Below are 23,464 nucleotides of genomic sequence, written 5' to 3'. Positions count from 1 at the left end.
ACAGCAGAATTATGAGTCAAAGACAGTGGGAGGAAGTGAAGTGTGCCAAGGCTGGCCTCCCATTTAGCTGGGTGAAAGTGCAGAATTCTAGCTCTTGTCATAGTAGCAGTAGCATTTAACATTAGTCTCTGTCTTTGTTTATTATCTTATGGTGGATTAGCGTTGCGATAACCTGAAGCAGCTTGCGTAGCTAGTTTTTCTGTCAGTCTTTTATACAGCTAGATTCCCTTACAGCTGATGAGAGCAGCCCAGCAGAGATGAACTGGCATACGGGCAGGTTCTCATCCTCCGTGCTAAGCGGGACACCTTCATTAAAAGGTGTAGTGCAGAGAGAGAGAGTTTTCCACAAAAAAGACATTTTCTTCCAAACAGATTGCAGTTGAAGTAAGTGAGAGGTTGAAGACTGTGATGCATTATTCAGATGTCTAGTCTGGGAGGTATGAATGTGATAAAAATGGAAGCAACAACATCCTTCGCTGGATGGAAACATTTTCTGTAGGTTTCTGTGTATATTGCAATTGTCTGTGTGGGTGAGTACATATTTAAAATCTCCATCATCCATTCAAGCCCTAGAAAAAATGTTCCCTTGTGTTTTTATTACAGAAGAACTGTCGGGGTATTGATAAAGGTAAGCTCTAGAAGCGTTTATGAAGTGTGTTTTTGGGTGCAGATTAACTATTTAAGATTGGAAGATGGAGGAGGATGATTTTATTAGCGCCCTGAGGTGAACTTAACAGATACTGGTCGTTTGGCTCTCTGACTTAAATGAGATCATACAGCTGTGAGAGGCAGGCCGTCTCTAATCCACACATCGAAGTTGGTTTAAATTCAATACAATTAGTTGTATTGTGTAGGGGGGGGGCTTTTCCCCTCGCCCGGCTTCACTCCTCCTCCAGAATGTCCATACCCTCCCCATCTCACAAAACCATGAACAGGTCATTGTTCATTTGATGCCGACCTAAACACAGTATCCTAAGCCTACAATCTAACCCCTCAACCCAAAGTGTCAATTAAAAACAAGGAGCGACCCCTGGCCCAATCAGAGAAGGCAACTAGTATTTATATCCTGGCACGTCAAGGTTGTAGTACTTTATGTGGGTGATTTGGTGGAAAACGGGAAATCTGACATGCACGTGTTAGGGACTTTGACACTGTGCTAGAATGACTGATTCCTCCATGTGCAAAATAATTACACAAGAGCTTAGTTAGCTGTGTGATTATAAGGAACAAGATGCTTTTCAGTCCCATCAAAAAGTTTGGCCAGAAGCTGTTTCGGCTTCTCTTTAAAGCCTTTTTTTTTTTTTTAAAGGAAATTTTCCATCTCCACCTAGCGCCCCACATGCTGTTTAATAGATACTGGCAAATTACAGAATCAAATTAAGTCATTCATTAGCAGGGGAAAACCAACAAATTATTGTAAACTGAGAGGTGTGGACCCATGATGAGCTTGCTAGTGGATGATTTGTTATTATGGAGCTCAGAGGTTGATTGTGAGGCTTTAGTTATGTTGAAATGGTAAGTGACCTCATGAAATGTAAATTCTGGGTACAGAGGCATCCTTCCATCTTTTAAATAAGCAGCAAAGTCTGATGTTGGTTTTATCAAAGTAATGTATGAGAATGACACCAAGGTGAGGCTGCATGGAAAAAATGCATGCATTTCAAATGAGGACATTACATAAGAACAGTCCTAGATAAACATGTGCCTCTGGTTTATCGCCTGTGGCCTATAGGCTGTGACCTGAGACTGGTCTGTAGGAATGCCACCTTTGGCTGTGGTTTGGCAAATGTGGCCTGAGTCTAAAGTCTGACGTGTGTCTACGGGTCCCAGAAATGTCACTTGGGTCAGTGGATTGTAGGATGTGACCTGTGTCAGTAGATTGTAGGATATGACCTGTGTCACTGGATTATAGGATGTGACATGTGTCAGAAGATTGGAGGATGTGACCTGTGTCAGTAGATTGTAGGATATGACCTGTGTCACTGGATTATAGGATGTGACCTGTGTCAGAAGATTGGAGGATGTGACCTGTGTCAGTAGATTGTAGGATATGACCTGTGTCAGTGGATTATAGGATATGACCTGTGTCACTGGATTATAGGATGTGACCTGTGTCAGAAGATTGGAGGATGTGACCTGTGTCAGTAGATTGTAGGATATGACCTGTGTCAGTGGATTATAGGATGTGACCTGTGTCAGTAGATTGTAGGATATGACCTGTGTCAGTCGTTTGTAGGATGTGACCTGTGTCAGAGGATTGGAGGATGTGACCTGTGTCAGTAGTTTGTAGGATGTGACCCGTGTCAGTAGTTTTTAGAAGGTCACCTGTGTCGGTGGTTAATAGGATGTCATCATAGCTTCATGGAAACACGCAGGATCCCTTCAGCTCTTCACTACATCCCAGGAGTAACCCCTACCTAGCCCTCTTGAATGCCCCTGAAATTTCAGGGATCTCAGAGGCAGACCAGAGAGACTGTGGTGACAAGGTGCGACTCTCTGCCTCGGCCTGCCGGCCCCTCAGCTACGCTCCACATGGCTCCACCTCCGGTTTGCTGCCCCCGTTAGCAGGGGCTGCTCCCAGATGGATCTGACAAAGTCAGATGTGGCCATTTTAGGTGCATCTATTTTTACTTGCACTCATGTCCCATGGAGTTTTCCTCTAAACAGGGCATTTAAAGGATTTTCTAATGTGAATGCTGAGGATGGACTAATTTATTGAGGCTGTTTTTTTTTTTTTTTTTTTTTCCTTTACGGACATCAAGGTGACCCTCAATCTGCAAGCAAGCAATTCTTCTGACTTCTTTCAGGTGGATACACGAGTGCCCTTTTTCCTGTTACGGGATCACATATATCGAGAAGAGGACTACCTTAAGCTGATATCCATAAGTGCATTGTCATGGGCTACACGACAGGCCTTCAACTGATAAAAACATCCAGATATTCTGCAATCTCTCAGCTGCTTATCCTGAATAGAGTCACAAGGAGGGCATGGGGCCTATCGTAGGCAGCATAAGGCACAAAGCAGGGGTACAGCCTGCATCACAGGGCACAGTCACTGTGGGCAACGCATGAACACAGGCTCCTCTATCGTCATGTCCTTGGGTGGCTTAAGCAAACCCATGCATTATGGGAAGAGTATGCAAGCTGCACACACACAGGGCAGCGGCAGGATTCAAACCACCGCCCCTGCAAGCGTGAGCTGACAGTGCCGCCCGTCACCTCTCAAAAACGCTGCCATAAAAATAAACATTTATAAGGATATCATTTTTGTTTATTTGGAATATTTAGCATTTTGTTCGTTTTTTATATACTGTACATGTTGTATACTGGATGCTGGAATCCAGAATGAGCCATAAGGCCAGTTACAGGAAGTGATGTCGCCATGAAAAGGGTAATGACACTCATAGAATCCCCTCTGTGTAGGGTCACGCTTTGGACCAGATGGGGAGAAGAGGCGGAGCACACATACGTGACTATCCCAATAGGAAGTCTCCCCCACCTCCAAAACAGCCCCACGGCGCCTGACGTTCCAGCCCTGATTTATGACTCATTACTTCTGCACCACTTTTTTTTTCTTAGGGCAGCTTATTTTGTAGGTTTTTCCCCTCAGGACCGTGTGATTTGAGCGTGTTCTTAAATGAATGTGCATCGCACTCACTTTTAAAAGCTGCTGTGTGTAAACGCCACACGCCAGCTGCTCCGGCGTCGGATCACGGACCAGGAACCCCTTCGGGTAGGGACACACAGTCATCACCCCCCTGTCTTTTGCATAGACGGCTAGGGGGCTGGGATTTTGGAGGCGAAGGTGATATTTTTCACCAAGTAATGCCCGAATCCAGCATTGGGACTGCTCCAATCAGAATCATGCCATCCTGAGATTTTTAGCACACAGTGAATCTGGCTAATGTCCGATTAGCTCTCGTGGGTCCATGGTGTCACTGTGTTCTTTGTGTATAGGGGTCAAAATTGAAGAAGTTTCCTCTTGGTGTTGTCAAAGGGCTGTGTCAGTAATTTACTGTGACATCTAGTCATATCAGCAAAATTTTAAAATATGACGGTGGGGGCGTAGATGTTCCCAGGTGGGTGACGGGTCCATCCATTCATCTGTCTCCAATTACCTTTAATACAAACCTGATTGCTGTTTTGTCTCTTAGCCAGAATACACACCAAGACATTGACACCCTTTACTCAAACCTGCCCTTTTCATCTTCCTGTGCTCATTTCTTCTGCTGCCTTCTGATGTCTTTCATTCACACTGTTTCCTTAAATCCAGCCGCACTCACAGATTCCCATTCCTGTGGCTCTTTTCTGAGTCTTAGCCAGAATAGCCTTCCCGATAAAGCTCTGTTAAGCTGGGGGAACAATGGCCGATGGCGCGGATTGCCGGTGGATCGTCTCGGAGCGCCAGCTGCACACAGGGAATCCTCGGCGTGCGTCGGCTGCCACGCGGAGTGCCTGATTGATTTTCCCACCGAGCACACTCTCGCTTGCTTCCTGCCGTCACACGGCACTCCCGAATCTGTCCTCGGCCCGAAACACACCCCGTAATCGAGTGGCGGTGACGGCACCGGGCAGAAAGAGCGATGCGCTCTCGCAAGGCGGAATGAATCATGGATGGGCGGTTGGGAGTCGGCGTTCTTCATCACTGCGTCCCAGGAATCTGTGCATGTGATGTGCAAGATTTAATCATTAACAGCTTGTCAGCTTGCATGGGAGCAGATTACATTTATAAGTGATACAAACCGTTAATCCTTACATCTCATTTGCATTAAGTTCTGTCAACAGAGCAAAAATAACACAGGGATAGTCATATATTTGCCGTAAAATTTCTGCAGTGTACGCTCACTTTTAGGATGGCGCCTCCATGGATTCTCGAACCTCCAGGTTTTGGGTTCGATTCCCTGTCTGTGGATTTTGTATGTTCTCCCTGGATTTGCACCAGTTTCCTCAGGCTACTCCATCTTTCTCCGGCTATCCAAAAACATGCAGTTAGATTAATTGGACTGGCATCCCATGCAGGGTGTCCCCCGCCTCATGTCCTGTGCTTCCTGGGCGTGGCTCCAGGCTCACCGTGACCCTGTACTACATAAACGTTTACTCAATGTCTTGCCATAAATTATTCCAAGTGCAGTAATAATGCTCATCTGCACAAGAGGAAAGCAGTACAGGAGAATGGCCGCACTCCAGCCAATAGAAATAAAATCTCTAGGGTTATGTGAACAGGAAGTGATGTCAGATGTAAAATGTGCTACATTCAGTACATTATTCCAACATGTGAGTCATCTTTCAGTCAAACAACTAAGAAGTTGGACTAATAAAGAGAAATATGGCTCATTTGCTCAGTGACTTGCAGATCTTCAGAAATAAACATGCAGTCAGCACTGTTAATGACGCATTAGTCTCATTACCTGCCAAACGGCATTCTGGGAGACGGAGGATAGGTTCCACTCCGCTCCCGTTGCATAGCCAGATGTCCTGTCCACTGAGACTCCAGGAGTGACGTGCTACGGCGGTCAGAGGCGACGCCAGACTGAGGCAGTGGCTCTTGTGCTTCTGATGGTTTTTAGAGATGTATCATGGCTGAAGAGGCAGCTGTTGCCTGGGAAGACTTTGAAAATATGATTCATACCAGCGTCCAGGTCCAGCGGAGTATAAAATTACTGTCTGAGACCTGCACACTTTCTAGAGGTGGATGGAAATAGCAAAACTAAAACCCTGAAAGAACGTGTATTTACATTTACAGTGGTACCTCAGAACTCGAACTTAATCCGTTCAGAACTCCGGATCGAATCCTAAAAAGTTCGAGTTCTGATCGAATTTTCCTCATAAGAAATAATGGAAAACCAATTAATTGGTTCCCCGCCCCAAAAAATTATATCGAAATATGTTTTTTTTTTTTAGCATTTAAACACTGTTTAAATGAACCGTATAAAACAAGAAGAGCATATACTGTACTAAACACATCTAAGCACATTTATCAAAACAGTAATTTTTAAAGTAAGAAGATAAATGTGTCCTGCCCCAATCGTCCGCTCCTTCCGTGTGCCACGCCCCCTCGTTAACCCCATGCGGAATCCCCATGTGATCAGCTGTTTCTGGTTGTTGTCATTAGTCCTCTGTATTTAGTCCGCATTTCAGTTTATTTCCCCAGTCCGGTCATTGTATTGTCCGTCTGCGTTTTGCCTGCCTTACCTGTAATTAAACCCCGTATTCCCCGATACCCTGACATCTGCGCCTTTTGTCTCCGTTCTGTCCCCGCTCGGCACGACAATATTATTATAATTAAATGTATTAATGGTTTATTATTAATACTAAAATAATTAATAAGAAATCTTTATTTTAAAATGTTTTTTATTATAATAATTACTGTTACTGTCTATCATTGTCTAAATGTATTTTTACTGTCTAAATATATGTATTCAGCTAGTGTAAACATGCACGATGCTATCACAGCGAATGCGAGGCTGAAACTGAAGCGTTACCCTTTGTTTCCGCTGAGAGACGTGCCACGTGACTCATTTCCCCATGTGTACAAGTTATCTTCGGTCGGCGTTCACGGTTTGACTTCTGAGATTCAGATCGAGTTCTAGGTTGGTTTGACTTTTAAGAAACTCGAGTTATAATGAGTTCGAGAACTGAGGTACCACTGTATTTTTTATTGTCCAAAGTGATGTATATGTGAGGCAAATAGCACATTACAAACATACATACTGTCACAGGGTCTACTAGAGATAAGTTTCTACTGAATACCCAGTTACATGTGTAAGCAGCACTGGAGCAGGACTATGCAAAATTAGTTAGGTGATAGAAAACGCTGATAATTCTGATCCAACAACTGGCATTATCTGGGTTCAACCGGGTTTATCATTGTGCCAGTTAATGAGCCCAGTATCACCAATGTTCATGGTATCACCACTAAGCTCTTGTTGGGGACCGTGTCACACTTCTTGCCTTATGGCGCTTTTCCACTGCCTCCAAGAACTGAGCCATACCTGAACCGTGCTAAGAACTGGCGGTTTTCCATTGTAAGAGCAGGGCCAAAAGCATGACCTAACCGACCTAGTTGCATCACCACCATCTGATTGGTCAAAATACACAGAGGTATCAGTGTTCTGCACGCAGATTATTTGAAGGAAAAAAGCGTGTATTCTGTGTACTATGTGTCTCACAGTGTCTGAGACATCATTAGGGCCCTCTGATCAGAGGTTAAGCAAGAGAATCGCATGGCTTTGTTATTTCGCAAGAGGGTATGATGGGTCATCCCACTGTCAAAATGAGACTTTGTTTTTTAATGTTTTTTTTACCACACTGATGTCAGTACCTGCAATAGCACTTAGCTCTTCTGTAGCTCCCTAATTAGTCCACAGTCCTAAATCCCTACAGCAGTTCACATGTCAAGAAGACAGAGTTATTCTGGCCTAACTAATTATTTACTTGCAGGAATGATTAAGTATTTTCAGCAACAGCTAATAAATAACTGACCAAACTCCTGATTTTCAACCACTGGGTGAGTTCTTCTGCAATCAGACGAGGCTGGAGGACGTGGTCGCCTGTGCGGGAATGATCTATCCTGTCAGATCTTCGCTCGTTCTGATCAGCCATAGCTCTGGTGGCCATCTCACTCTGCGAACGTGAAAAACGATGGGACTGACCACTTTCCAGCCCTTCACTCTGCCAGGGGGTGGGGGTTGTGGGGGGAAGAGATCAGAGACTCATTCCCTGAAGGGGCACTATTAAGAACGCGGAGAATTAATCGTTAAACGCCCCTACAAAGAGACGTGTGACCTGGCCTGGTTTTCATGCCAGCCCTGCAGCGCTGGTGAGCTGCGATAACGCCGCCGCAGCCAGAGGCTCACGACTGCATTTCCGGAGCTTTCCGAGAAGCGGTTAACTCAAGGCCCCAAATGCCACATTACTCGCTAGGAACAATAAATACTGTTAATTGGAAGTAAATCTTGCCATGCGCCATTTTATCCGCTGCCTGCAGGAGGGGCTGTTATGTATTTTTATACATTCTACCATGGTGTGAAGATTGTCTGCATATCTACAATGGCCCCTCATTTCCGTCTGTATAATGGCAGAAATCTTCATTCAATTCAGCAATGAGCCCTACTTAAAGCACAGTGTTATGGAAGCAGTTAATTCATATTAAATAAGAGAATGAAAATTAAATTTAGTGCGTAATAGCAGAGCATATTGTTAAATGAATCCTGGATTCAATTGTGTATAAAGTTTAAGGATTTCCTCTCAAAATGTGAATACCTTGCACTGTTCCACTAATGAAAAACATGCAGTTGGAGGAAGGAATTAACTGAGGAATTAATTCAGGTGTGGCTGTGTCCTGCTGGAAGATAGCCCCTTGTGCCAGGCTAGAATATGTTTGAAAGCCCCATCTGTGTTTTTCTCAGATCAGTTTGTACTCCATCTGCAATATTCCCGTTAACTCCGGGTCAGAGTTTGTCCAAGGACAGATCCTACCTGACATTTGCATCTGAGCAAAATATTGACTTTGTTGTGAAAGCAGAGCTGCTGCCTGTGATGTTTGGCTTCTAACATTACCCTAGAAATTAAGTCTGGGAGCTCCAGGGTTACCTTAGCAATAAACACCTATTTTCAGAGTCACTTAAGAAATTAATACAGAGTGGTTCAGAGTCTCTTTAGAAATAAACACTGAATTGCTCAGAGTCATTGTAGAAATGAACACAAGGGGTTCAGAGTCTCTTTAGAAAGAAACACTGAATTGTTCAGAGTCATTGTAGAAATGAACACAAGGGGTTCAGAGTCTCTTTAGAAATAAACACTGAATTGTTCAGAGTCATTGTAGAAATGAGCACAAGGGGTTCAGAGTCTCTTTAGAAATAAACACTGAATTGCTCAGAGTCATTGTAGAAATGAACACAAGGGGTTCAGAGTCTCTTTAGAAAATAAACACTGAATTGTTCAGAGTCATTGTAGAAATGAACACAAGGGGTTAAGAGTCTCTTTAGAAAATAAACACTGATGGGTTCAGGGTCCTTCACACATTCAAACTGAAGGGTTCAGAGTTACTTAAGAAATAAATACTGAATTGCTCAGAGTCACTTTAGAAATAAACACTGAGTGGGAGTCACTTTAGAAATAGACTCTGAGGGGGTCAGAGTCACTTTAGAAATAAACACTGTAGGGTTCAGGGTCACTTTAGAAATAAACACTCAGGGCTTTAAAAGCAATTTGGCAACGAACACAGAATAACCTTAGAAATTAACACAAAGTTTCTAACCCCTGGAGGTTGTCATTCTCTGTCTGACCTGTATGTGGATTGAATTTCATTTTCTTCCCCTTCCCTGCATTATTAAAAAGCAGAACAACAAATATGTACATAAGCTGCAGGGGCACACACAGCAATGCCGCGAGTGACCAATCACACGGCACAGCTCCGCCGCGAGTGACCAATCACACGGCACAGCTCAGCCGCGAGTGACCACGCGGCACAGCTCCGCCGCGAGTGACCAATCACGCGGGCACAGCTCCGCCGCGAGTGACCAATCACGCGGCACAGCTCCGCCGCGAGTGACCAATCACGCGGCATTCCTCCTTCCCCCACGACAGGACGGGGAAGATGCCACCTCTGCCGAATTGCCTTCCACTTAACGGACATCCAAACAAAGCAAATGACAGCAGCTGACACCTGGCCGAAAAGTCTTGGCCCACCACACCGAACGCGGCCCCAAATACAGCACTGAGCAGCTGAGCGAAATTCTCTCTCAGACAGACTCATACAAGCACATAGACAGTGATGGCACTTGGGTCTCTGTGTGCGTCGTTGCCTTGGAGATGTAGGGGAACCTCGGCCCACCTTATGGTCACCTGACAGTACCATGCCAGTCGTTAGAGAGACCAGACCCTGACTCACATTCAGATTCATCATCGCATCACAGTTTGCGCAACGTAGACAGTGAGTGAAGTGCTTATGTTCCGAGCTCCAAGCAGCGATTCACAGTCGGAGTACGCAGGAGTACACATTAATGATGCATTCTGACAAATGAGTAGGAACAGACAATACATATAAGTAGGATGTAGAAGAGGTACTGCTATCTTTTTACTGTTTCCATTTAAGAGCTCTGTGTGCATCAGAAGCGTGGCTCTGTCTACAACAAGGGTCACAAACTGCAGTCCTGGTGGGCCGGAGCCCTGTGTAGCTTAGTTCCTTCCCTGTTCCACCTCAAACGATTCAGCTCAAGAGCCGTGTGGTAATTAGCACAAGGAGCTGAATCAGGTGTGTTAAATGAGGGGAAACCCAAAAATGTGCAGGGCTCCGGCCCCCCAGGACTGGAGTTTGACACACCTGGTCTTGAACATAGAAATGCTCATAAAGTGGATGTAAAGGGAGCAGATGATCCTGCAGGGGGTGGGGGGGGGGATGGGAGGGGCCGAACACGGACAGACCGTGGGGGGGGGGGGTGGGGGTGTGAGTGTGTGATGAGGAGCGGAGGAGTAAAGGGCTGATTGTGTCTTGCAGGGCTTTGCCGAGTCAATATTCCACTTGGTGGCAGAGAAATACAGCGAGCTGGCAGGCAGCTGCACCCCCTTGCATGCGCCTCGCAAAGTCTTGGCAGGCATCGTACTGACCAGAGGTATGGGCTCATTTCATTCACTTTTCCATACAGCCAGAGGGGCGGCCGACAGGTTAGGGTCCCCTCCCTCGCCCCTCCCCCCACCCCTCCCGCTAACAGAGGGCGCAATACCTAATAAATATGTGTTTAAATGATCTTTTTAAAATCACGAAGGTGCAAACAGCTGCAAAAGTTTGCCCCTGCTGCACGCCTTCCCTCTGAACGCTGACCTTTGACCTTGGGGCGTCGAACGAGTAAATATTTCTCTGTGCGGCCTTGACATAACGTAAATATGAATGAGTGCTGCAAGGCCTTGTGTCGGTAGGTAGCATTGTGAATGGCGGGATTGAGTGTAGGCCTTTGAGAAGCGACTTTGGAACGCACTATGGTGTATCCATATCAGCCTGGAACAGGGTTTAGCCGTCCCTATAACTGATGCAAGCCTGGGTTTGAGAGCAAGTTAATCCTTGCAGTTTAACGCAGGCATGGGCAATCTTGCTAATTGGGGAGATTTGTCTTACTTCCATGCGGCTTGGCGGTGTCCTTGAGAATGGCCTTATCGTATGTTTTGGAATCGTTTTGGTTTTGGATGGCGCCCCCCCCTCCCCGCTCCTTTGAGAGAGAGAATTGACGGGTCCGCTCTGTCTTCAAACCGGCCAGGCCCGCCTTGATCTAACCCAGTTACTGATGTTCCCCCCGGCGGCCGCCGATTGGTCTGTTTGTTTCGGTAATGGGGGCGTTATCTTCACATAGCCAGCTGCGCGGCCGCCGGCGAACGCGGTGGGCGCCAGAACTCGACGGCAAGCGGGGTTCTGAGGAACGGGCCCCCCCCCCCCCCCAGGCTCCTGTGGCTGCTGATGGAATCAAAACGGAGTGATGCATCATGGGAAATAATTCATCTGGGAGATAAGGGCCTGTGCTTGTGCTGAGCTCTTTATCCACAATAAAATGGAATTAAACAGATAAGTTAAATATATAAGTACATAAAATGAAATAGGCCTACTTTAAGATACAAATCTGTAATAGATGGTAGAGACCGTGTTATTTCCAGTTAAATAGGCAGTTTTGTTCAGGCATAAATGTGTGTTTTGGTCTAGCTGCTGTTTTAATGTCTGATTCTTTACAATTGAACACCTTATATTTCAAAATGTAGCAATAAATTGGTTTGTGTTCAATGCCTAACAGTATGAAAGTGTCATAAAACAGCCCCCAGAGAGGTCAGGGAGCCATCATCTCAGGTCTCGTCAGCAGCAAATCAGCGGGGAGACAGAGGGCTTCTGTTCTCTCCAGAATATCTCCTGGGTCCCCGGCACAGCCTGGCGTTCACACCTGACCTCCACTTCACTTCCTATCCTCATCTTGTGAGCCAATCAGAAGTCTGCTTTCGGCTCCTCTAATCAGCATCGGCTCTGCTGAATACCAGCCTCTGCCTCCTGTAGGGTGCCCGGACCCCACCATTTACTGCATTTGAGAGTCTGATACTGCATCGGGATGTTGCAGAGCGCAGTGGCACTTCCGAGAGCCTCTTTTCCCTTTGAGAGTGACCTGAGAGGTCGACCAATCCCCTCGGTCTCTGCGTCCGAGGCTCCCCCTGTCTGTTCTCTATCTGGAACATCCAGGTTCTGTGTTTTTTAAGGATCGGCCCACACCAGAGCTGAATAATCTCAATTTCACGCAGAATTAAACAACTGGAATGTTTCCAGCTGGCATCCTGTCCCGAGTGTCCCCCGCCTTGCGCCCCGTGTTGTCTGGGACGGGCACCGGGCACCGGGCACCGGGCACCCGCAGTGACCTCACTGGATAAATGGTTAGAAGATAGATGGATCGGGTGGAAAATTTTCTCCTGCTCCTCAGCAAGCAACTTAGGAGACGACGGAAGGAGTTTCTGTTCCATTTGTCGGCCAGATGAATAAAACGGGCAGGGAATATCGAAGGGGGCGCCTTTGTTTACGGCTTTGCCGCGGAAAGGAAATCACTGCTTGGAGAAATAACAGGGGGGTGGTACTGGCATGGCTTTCAGCGGAGCCCCAGCAATGAATAAATCTTCCAGGCCCAGGCTTGCATCTTGGGGAGGGGGGGGGTTAGTCTCATTGTGAACTGGCACCCTGCTAAAGTCCCGCTGATGGATGGTGTTAGCGGGTCTCCTGGAGCAGCGTGCGCGGCCGCTACGCCCCGACTCGGGGCTCGTTACTCACAGCCTGTCACGCAGTTCATCCAGACCACAGGCAGGGGGCCTCGTTAAGCACACGTGCATTACGGGGCCGCGGAACCGCGCGAAAGGGCTAATGCCGCTGTCCCGACTCCTATCATAATGCAGCCTTTGTATTATCAAAAGGCATCAAGTGCCATGAAGAAGAATGTGACGAGTTGAATGGAATCAGAAATAGAATCGGAATGTGAAAAGTGGACGGAATCACAATAAGAAAGAATTTTGATTCGTGTGTTTCAGATTACTTGTTTTTCTGAGGTTTCCATTGTCCTTTGTTAATATCCAGGGTGAGACGTCCCTAGAGAGAGTGTCTAATGAAAGGTATCAGAGGAAAGGTATGAGAGGGTCTCACCTTTCACCTCAGCGCAGAACCCTCAGACAGAGCCTGCAGAAATTAAAGATCATAGGGTACATAACCCCCCGCAAGGTGTGACAGACTCCTGAACATTGAGTTCTGGGAGGAGATAGAAATCCTCACTAGAATTGAACTTGCTTAACAATGCTTGGTCCCACAGGATTTGCAATAAATCCTGCAGAAGTGGGTCTTCGCTTCGCTCATGCTGTGGCCTTTAATGCCAGTCAGACTCCACAAAAGGCCTCTTTCATATGAGTGTCTTACTTGCCGATAGTATATCAGAACCCTGGACCAGCCCGCCTAAGATAGTTAATCAGCTTAAACCAAAGAGAAGCAAGTGGGTAAATTAAACATTAAACCACGAGACTTTGGGTAAACAAAAGATTGGATTTTTCTCCCTAAACCTTTACGGTAATAAAATATTACACTGTTTGTAGTTTTACAGCGGAACAATTATTTACACACATTTTTTTTTCCAGTTACCCTGCAGATTTAACAAGGACTGAGTCGCCGTTCCTCTCTGAGGGCCGCGTGTCTTCATAAAAACATTAGTCTTCATTAGTGCCATGTCACTGCCAGACGGAGGTCAGCGGGCTAGATCCTGAAAAGCCTCAAATCTACAGGGTCCAGCTTTCAGAAATACAATTTAATTAATGTCTGGCCGACACCTGAGATATCAGGTGAGCTGAGTCACTGTCCAAATAATGACTCCAATAAACCAGCTGAAAAGAGCAGCACAGCCGGCCGCCCGGGGAGCAGCCAGTGTCCAGTGAATAAAAATAAGCCCAAACCCAGTTTGCAGTGCCTGCTGATATTACCACCCTTATAAACAGCCGCCTTCGCAAACACCAAGGAGCATGCTGCCTTCATTGAGTCCCCCCCCCCGCCTCACCACTGTATTACTCAGATTATGAGCAAATTGTTGTTCTTGGCGACGGACCTGTGAGCCTGCAATCATCCACTGAACCTTTTATACTGAACCTTTTATCCAGCCTGGGTCTAATCCAGCTGGTTTTTGTGTTCCTTCAGGATTGGTGAATCTTTCTGTCAGTCACTTGCTCTGAGCTGAGGCACACAAAGCTGACATACTCATTGTTTATGGTTTAGACTGGTCCCGGGGCTTTTGCCTCAATCGCGACTCAGGTCTCAGGTACCCCCCCCGTAGCCAGTCCATGATTTTGTTCTGTTTTTGTTCTGTTCCAGTGAGCTGGGATGTTGCTGCCCCCTTTAATAGGCAACTCTGGTGCAGAAAGCGAACAGTAGGGGGCTCCACTCATTCACCAGACCTATGAGACAAGGTCCTCACTCTGTCGCCGCATGTCACCACAATGCTTTTTTGGTGTCTTCGCTCCCGTGTACCTCTCAGGATTAGATCTCCGACGGGCCCAAGTGGTAGCCATAGCGACCGGCACAAAGTGCCTCAACGGTGAATACATCAGTGACCAGGGGCTCGTGGTGAACGACTGTCACGCCGAAATAGTCGCGCGGAGGGCGTTTCTCCGATTCTTGTACTCGCAGCTAGAGCTCCTTCTCAGGTAAGGCATACGTGTTCCCGAAGCACGTTACCTTTACTCATCCATGTAAATCACTCTTATTTCCATTTTGAAAGTTCAGCAAAGGTGTGTCAGGTAGAAAATTCATTAAGAGGCACCAGGCACGGGGACGTCAATCACTCTCTTATCATACACACCCTCGTCTTTCACCAATTTCTGTACGGCCTAATTATTCTTTAATTAAGACTACCACGTTAGGTTAATGAATCCAATGTGATATATTAATTAACCTACCTAAGTGAGGAAATCCAGCCCTTCAGGTGATTACAGGTGAAATTGCAGCAGATATTTACTATACAGTTTGCAGGACTGACAGAGAGAAGCAGCAATGCTTTACCACTTCTGACTGTGTTCTTAGCCACTGCACCCCCTGCTGCTGGTCCTTAGAGTATGCAGTTATCCATCCCAGGACAAGCAAGAATCACATCTAGTTAAAATCAGCTTGAATAAAATAAAATAAACACTGTACTCATTCTATCTTGTCTGTTTTTCTTGTATGCAAAAAGCAAGCGACAGGAGGACAAGGAGAGATCGATCTTCATGTGGCGTCAGGAGGGGTACCGGCTCCGGGAAAGCGTCATGTTCCATATGTACATCAGCACGTCACCCTGCGGCGATGCCCGGCTCAACTCGCCCTATGAGACCACGGCGGACCGTAAGGAGGGCGCAGGGGGTGTGTTGGGGGGGGCGCCGGGCCAACTCTCAGTGCGAAACCCCAGACCCCCTCAGTCTGGTGGTCCGTCACACGGGAATACTGTGTTTGCTGCATCGTTCACAAAGCAGAAACAGTCCTCATCTCTGTTCCCCGTTGCCGCTTTGCTCTCTGCGACTCACTGAGCTGCTCTTGTCATTTCTGTTTTCTTGTTGTCCCCATTTTTTTTGTGTGTTTGTTAGCGAGATCTTGACAGATCTCGTATCTTCGGCACGGCACCTTCTGCATCTTTTCCTGGGGAAAAAGGAACACGAAGTCTGTGGATAAGGATGTTTTGTAAAAGCCGGGCTTTACCTGTCTGGCAGTCACACTTTAAACACATCTTTGAATCGGCGAGGAGGCGTCGGAGATCTTCTCAGTCTCGCTAGAGCATTTGGGACCTAACTTTAGAGACGCATTCGGCCGCACAGTCAGCTCAGAACTGCATACGCGTTCACCGATTGATACAGCTGAATACTGTAGTGCAAAAAATCCAGGCTGAATTCCTATCTCGGAGCTTCAGCAGCAATACCCACTGGGATACAACTTAACAACCTTCAGGTCAGAAGTCCAAATGTTAAACCAGCTGGGCTTTACCAATAAGCTTCAGCATGTAGCTCCTCGGGTTTGTTTACCCTGAAGCAGATGAGGTGACCTTCCATCCCAGTATACCTTAGTGACCAGGCTTTGGTGTCCATGCTTGGTGTTCAACCCACCCCATTTACTTTGGGTTATACAGCCTCATTCCCTTCCTGCTCCGCCCCACAGCATTGCATTAGCTTACACATGAGAGCTTTTCAGTTCCGAAGAGCATTTGTTAAATCAGGGGTGTCCGACCCCGATTCTCAGGGGGCTGGTGCTCTCAGCCTTTCCTTCCAGCTGCACACCGGAGCACTTGACTGAATGAATTACCGCACTAATTGAACTAATTTCGCCTACTCTCTCTGCGCGGACATTGTTAGCACCCCGTGGCTCCTAAGGATGGAGACAGAGCACCAGAGGTGTATTCTAATATGTAGAAATATTAGTTCCTGAGCCTTAAAGTTAACGTGTTTCAATTGAACAAATTTTCGGCCTCGTATGTCGTATGTCGACGCAAAATGAAGATCTAATTTAAAATCCCCAGCTTACTGAATCTGGAAAACCATTTGTCAGGGATCAGTAGAGGGACATTTGGATGGTGCTTTTTCTCAAGACTGTAGGGCTGAAATGCTGCACCTGGCGTTTCTGATTGGACGATGCTCCTGTTCATGTCTCTTCATGTCATCCAATCCCCGGCCTGCAGCGCATCGGCAGCTGCGCCCGGTGAGGAGGTGCCGTGCCCATCTGCGGACAAAGGTGGAGTCCGGCGAGGGCACGCTGCCCGGGCGTTCCCGCCAGGCCGCCCAAACGTGGGACGGGGTCCTGCAGGGCGAACCTCTAGCCACCATGTCGTGCACCGACAAGATTGCAAGGTAAGCAGGCAGGATGGTGGGTGGAGCCAGTGCGGATGTGGAACGGGGTCAAGGAGCAGGCAACTTGACTAGTAACCAGATGACTGTGGGCTTTCAAATCCTGGGATATAGATGCAGAATCCTGGAAGAGAGACCACACCGTCTTTTGAAAATTACCGTAAATCCTCTAATCAAAGAGCATGGGCACATTTTCAGGATGTGTAGAATGTGACATTTTGTCTGGGGAAGGAATTTTCTAAGTAAATTCCAGGGAAAAATCCAGCACACTGTCCAAACTAACCAAGTGTCTCTCTGCGTGTTGGCATAGGGATGAACGATGTTTTCAGTACACATGCTGACCGCTTTCCCACCTCCCACCTCCCGGGGGGGGGGGTGAAATGGCTCTTTGTTGGAAAAAGATTTGACTTTTCAGTGACATTTCAGCAGTGGAAAGGCTGTAAAATGTATTGATCAAAGGTTTAGCTTTATTAAGGGATTTACCTTTTATTAAAGACTAGTCAGAGCTGATCTCTGTTTAAATAGTGCCTTATTATGAGGGACAGAGGGAATTAGGACAGGGTGTGGAAGGTGTCTGTGGGCCATATATGGACCAGAGGTGTTAGTATGGTGTTCTTAACTAGTTGGGAGGCTTTTAGAATCTTCATCTTATTGAAGTAACCCAATAATTCTAAGGGAAAGTCCTAAAATCCTGGTCTAATTAACTTGGGGGAAGTGCAACGTTTGGAAAACCACGTCAGCCTTTGTGTCGCATGGGGTTTGTGTCACTTAGGAACCTTCCTGTCCCAGAGTTTGGTGACAGGGAAACTTTAATTTTTTTCTTATTAGTTTTAGTTAGTTATAAAAGTGTTTTTTATTAATTTTTATTTGTATTTTAAATATATATTTCAATTTAGTTTTTATGTATTTTAGTTTCAGGTAAAGTTTTAGTAATTCTATTTCTAGGGATATACTAGCTATTTTAGAGAATCCTACATGAATACACAGTGCAGAGTATGTACTAATGTCTTCAAAATGTGCAGAACATGTTCCAGGTATTATTGATGGGCATTAAAGACAAGCACATCAGCTAAATTGTATTACGAAATGGCAACAGAAAGTGCTTTATGTTTGCTTTATTTAATTTGTTAGTTTCAGAAGTGATATTTATCATTTCAATCAGTTGTAGTTTTTTTTATGTTATTCTCGTATCTTATTTTATTTCAGTTTCGCAGAATGTTTTGTTGTAGTCGTAGTGTTGGTTTTCGTTAAAGCTAATAGCCCGGATGGTGATTCTCGGCACCGTGCAGCCCGACCGATGAGCGAGATGCTGCTGGGGCTGAGCCTAGGAGACTGGGGGGCAGGGGTGTGCTTCCCAAACTGTGGCCGCACGTCTCTGAACAGCAGGGTTCCGCTTTTAGGGTGCCATAGCTCTTCAAAGAGCCCTTATTGTGACGGACAAGCAGCGGCAGGTGGTGCAGCTAGTGCGTTTCAACTATGGTAGCCCTAAAACCAGAACTTAACATGTCCTGCTGCTGTGCCACCGTTTGTCCTGCCGTCCGAAGCAGCACCATCACCTGCCTGCCAGAACCTGCCTGCCATCACCTGCCTGCCAGCACCTGCCTGCCATCACCTGCCTGCCATCACCTGCCTGCCATCACCTGCCTACCAGCACCTGCCTACCATCACCTGCCTGCCAGCACCTGCCTGCCAGCACCTGCCTGCCATCACCTGCCTGCCATCACCCGCCTACCAGCACCCGCCTGCCATCACCCGCCTGCCATCACCCGCCTGCCATCACCTGCCTGCCATCACCTGCCTGCCAGCACCTGCCTGCCATCACCTACCTACCAGCACCTGCCTGCCATCACCTGCCTGCTCTCACCTGCCTACCAGCACCTGCCTACCAGCACCTGCCTGCCATCACCTGCCTGCCCTCACCTGCCTACCAGCACCTGCCTGCCATCACCTGCCTGCCAGCACCTTCCTGCCAGCGCCTGTCTGCCATCACCTGCCTACCATCACCTGCCTGCCATCACCTTCCTGCCATCACCTGCCTACCAGCACCTGCCTGCCAGCACCTGCCTGCCATCACCTGCCTGCCATCACCTGCCTGCCAGCACCTGCCTGCCATCACCTGCCTGCCATCACCTGCCTACCAGCACCTGCCTGCCATCACCTGCCTGCCATCACCTGCCTACCAGCACCTGCCTGCCATCACCCGCCTGCCATCACCAGCCTGCCATCACCCGCCTGCCATCACCCGCCTACCAACACCCGCCTGCCTTCACCTGCCTGCCAGCACCTACCTGCCATCGCCTGCCTGCCATCACCCGCCTGCCATCACCCGCCTACCAACACCCGCCTGCCCTCACCTGCCTGCCAGCACCTACCTGCCATCGCCTGCCTGCCAGCACCTGCCTGCCAGCACCTGCCTGCCATCACCTGCCTGCCAGCACCTGCCTGCCAGCACCTGCCTGCCATCACCCGCCTACCAACACCCGCCTGCCCTCACCTGCCTGCCAGCACCTACCTGCCATCGCCTGCCTGCTATCACCTGCCTGCCAGCACCTGCCTGCCAGCACCTGCCTGCCAGCACCTACCTGCCATCGCCTGCCTGCCAGCACCTGCCTGCCAGCACCTGCCTGCCAGCACCTGCCTGCCAGCACCTGCCTACAAGCACCTGCCTGCCATCACCTGCCTGCCATCACCTGCCTGCCAGCACCTGCCTGCCAGCACCTTCCTGCCATCACCTGCCTGCCATCACCTGCCTGCCCTCTATGTTTAAACTCACATCTTAAAAATTATGCTTTATAAATTAGGATTTTGCCATCTTTATCATTTGACTCCCTGCCAACCCCTGGAGGATGAGCTCCCCCTCTGAGTCTGGCTCCTCCCAAGGTCTCTTCCTTGCCACTGTCACCTCTGCCTTGCTCTCTGGGGACTTCGGGCAGGGATAATGTAAAGAGCTTTGAGACAGTGTAATGTTGTGAAAATGCACTATAAAAATGCAAATTAATTTGTTTTTCTTTAAACGGTTAAATCCATAGAAATATGTGAATAAATGTCAGCTGTTTTAGTGGCTATAAAATAGGATGTTGTATAGCTAATTAAACAAATCAGAAACCGACATGTTTTGTATTGTAGGTACAACATTGTTTAAAGGTTCTGCAAAACTAAACCGTAGGTTTAAGCAACACACAAACTAAGGATTTCATGTAGCCTTACAAAAACTCCACTCGGGGTACATCAGGCATGTTATCCGATAAGATACGGTACTCGCCAAAGGCAAGATGATCGGTTTTCCGCACAATAGAGTTTGACCGTCTAGATCAGGGGTCTCCAACTCCGGTCCTGGGGAGCTACCGTCCAGTAGGTTTTCTATCCTACCCGGCTTCTGATGAGCCACACCTGTTCTCAGGTAAATACCAGGAGCAGGTGTGGCTCATCAGAAGCCAAGTAGGATAGAAAACCTACTGGATAGTAGCTCTCCAGGACCGGAGTTGGAGACCCCTGGTCTAGATTATCTCAAAAATGCAGTTGGCAAGCAGATGGCCCCAAGTGTTCCTGGGTAATGTAGTATGTAAGTTCAGTAGCTGGACGGCCCTTTGATGGATTTTTTTTTTCTCCTACTGATGAATGCAGCACATGTTTGATGCTTTTAACTATAAATACCCTCTCAAGGGTATAAGTGCTGCTCCCTGTGCAGGTTGAACCTAGATCCATTTAATTTAAAGTAGAGCTCCTTGACTGCCAGCCTAAATACCCTGAGCCGTGGTTGTCTCCACAGGTGGAATGTTCTCGGCCTCCAGGGGGCGCTGCTCTCCCGTCTGGTGGAGCCAGTGTACCTGCACAGCCTGACGGTGGGCAGCCTACTGCACGTGGGCCACCTATCCCGTGCTACGGCTCAGCGGCAGGAGAGGCTCGGTCCCCTGGCCGCCCCGTACCGACGCCACCGGCCCCTTCTCAGCTGTGAGTCACCTGCTCCCCGCGCTGCCTCCTGCTTTGCCCAGCCTCAGTCCCCATGGCTATCAACCCCTGCTGACATTACTTTTGTTTCCAGCCTCAGCACTTAATCATTTCACTAAAGCAGTGCTTCCCAATCCGGTCCTTGGGAATCCACATCCAGTCCATGCTTTTGCTTGCTCCGAACTCCCTGCCAAACAGTGCACGTTTTTGTTCGGGAACTGGGAGGAGCAAAAACGTGGACTGCCTCTGTATCCCCAAGGACCGGATTGGGAAATACTGCAGTAAAGCCATTATTCAACTATTCAGCCATTTTATCCCATGTTAGTTGTTAAAGAGGACCAATAAAAATGTGTTTGCTAAATGCAAATGCAATAAGATTGTGGTTAGAGAAAACATCAGCACAAGTACACTCACATTGTATACTCGTGCTAGCATTTATATCCTCACACTAGCATACAAACATGTGCATTAGTATACATATACTCACAACAGCTTATACATTGTCCACTCACATTAGCATATGTGCCCTCTCAATAGCATATATATACTCACATCCACACGCTCACATTAGCGTATTTACAGCTGTGTTAGTATGAGTTCTTTTACTCTTACACTATACATATCAGTATAGGTACAGTTGCATTGTACATATCAGCATACATACACTGTACATATCAGCATACACATACACAGTACGTATTAGAATAGGCACACGTACACTGTACGTATTAGCATAGGTAGACTTACACTGTACGTGTCAGCATAAGTACACTTGCACTGTACGTCTCAGCATAAGTACACTTGCACTGTACGTCTCAGCATAAGTACACCTGCACTGTATGTATCAGCATATGTATATGTACAATGTGCGTTTAAGCATAAGCACACTTACACTGTACGTATTAGCACAGGTATACTTAAACTGTGCGTATCAGCTTATATATATGTACACTGTACGTATTAGCATAGGCACACTTACACTGTACGTATTAACATAGGCACACTTACACTGTACATATTAGCATAGGCACACTTACACTGTACGTATTAGCATAGGCACACTTACACTGTACGTATTAACATAGGCACACTTACACTGTACGTATTAGCACAGGTATACTTAAACTGTGCGTATCAGCTTATATATATGTACACTGTACGTATTAGCATAGGCACACTTACACTGTACGTATTAACATAGGCACACTTACACTGTACGTATTAACATAGGCACACTTACACTGTACGTATCAGCATAGGCACACTTACACTGTACGTATTAACATAGGCACACTTACACTGTACGTATTAGCACAGGTATACTTAAACTGTGCGTATCAGCTTATATATATGTACACTGTACGTATTAGCATAGGCACACTTACACTGTACGTATTAACATAGGCACACTTACACTGTACGTATTAACATAGGCACACTTACACTGTACGTATCAGCATAGGCACACTTACACTGTACGTATTAACATAGGCACACTTACACTGTACGTATTAGCACAGGTATACTTAAACTGTGCGTATCAGCTTATATATATGTACACTGTACGTATTAGCATAGGCACACTTACACTGTACGTATTAACATAGGCACACTTACACTGTACATATTAGCATAGGCACACTTACACTGTACGTATTAGCATAGGCACACTTACACTGTACGTATTAACATAGGCACACTTACACTGTACGTATTAGCACAGGTATACTTAAACTGTGCGTATCAGCTTATATATATGTACACTGTACGTATTAGCATAGGCACACTTACACTGTACGTATTAACATAGGCACACTTACACTGTACGTATTAACATAGGCACACTTACACTGTACGTATCAGCATAGGCACACTTACACTGTACGTATTAACATAGGCACACTTACACTGTACGTATTAGCACAGGTATACTTAAACTGTGCGTATCAGCTTATATATATGTACACTGTACGTATTAGCATAGGCACACTTACACTGTACGTATTAACATAGGCACACTTACACTGTACATATTAGCATAGGCACACTTACACTGTACGTATTAGCATAGGCACACTTACACTGTACGTATTAACATAGGCACACTTACACTATACGTATTAGCACAGGTATGCTTAAACTGTGCGTATCAGCTTATATATATGTACACTGTACGTATTAACATAGGCACACTTACACTGTACGTATTAGCATAGGCACACTTACACTGTACGTATTAACATAGGCACACTTACACTGTACGTATTAGCATAGGCACACTTACACTGTACGTATTAACATAGGCACACTTACACTGTACGTATTAGCATAGGCACACTTACACTGTACGTATTAACATAGGCACACTTACACTGTACGTATTAGCACAGGTATGCTTAAACTGTGCGTATCAGCTTATATATATGTACACTGTACGTATTAACATAGGCACACTTACACTGTACGTATTAGCATAGGCACACTTACACTGTACGTATTAACATAGGCACACTTACACTGTACGTATTAGCATAGGCACACTTACACTGTACGTATTAGCATAGGCACACTTACACTGTACGTATTAACATAGGCACACTTACACTGTACGTATTAGCATAGGCACACTTACACTGTACGTATTAACATAGGCACACTTACACTG

At 46.7% G+C, this 23,464-nt stretch overlaps 1 protein-coding gene across 1 annotated transcript in view; it reads left to right on the top strand.

Moving 5' to 3' along the window:
- LOC111840183 (double-stranded RNA-specific editase B2-like) overlaps positions 1–23,464 on the top strand; it is a 78,035-nt gene that overhangs the window by 49,059 nt on the left and 5,512 nt on the right. The window contains exons 4-8 of the mRNA XM_023804730.2: positions 10,499–10,613; positions 14,523–14,691; positions 15,216–15,364; positions 16,686–16,854; positions 20,621–20,802. Coding sequence (XP_023660498.2) covers positions 10,499–10,613; positions 14,523–14,691; positions 15,216–15,364; positions 16,686–16,854; positions 20,621–20,802 — 784 coding nt within the window. The remainder of the gene's footprint in view (positions 1–10,498; positions 10,614–14,522; positions 14,692–15,215; positions 15,365–16,685; positions 16,855–20,620; positions 20,803–23,464) is intronic.

Source organism: Paramormyrops kingsleyae, chromosome 4 (genome assembly GCF_048594095.1).
Source record: "Paramormyrops kingsleyae isolate MSU_618 chromosome 4, PKINGS_0.4, whole genome shotgun sequence".
NCBI classification, from domain to species: domain Eukaryota; kingdom Metazoa; phylum Chordata; class Actinopteri; order Osteoglossiformes; family Mormyridae; genus Paramormyrops; species Paramormyrops kingsleyae.
The sequence above is the reverse complement of the archived record's forward strand: the minus strand, read 5'-3'. Positions and strand labels throughout refer to the sequence as shown.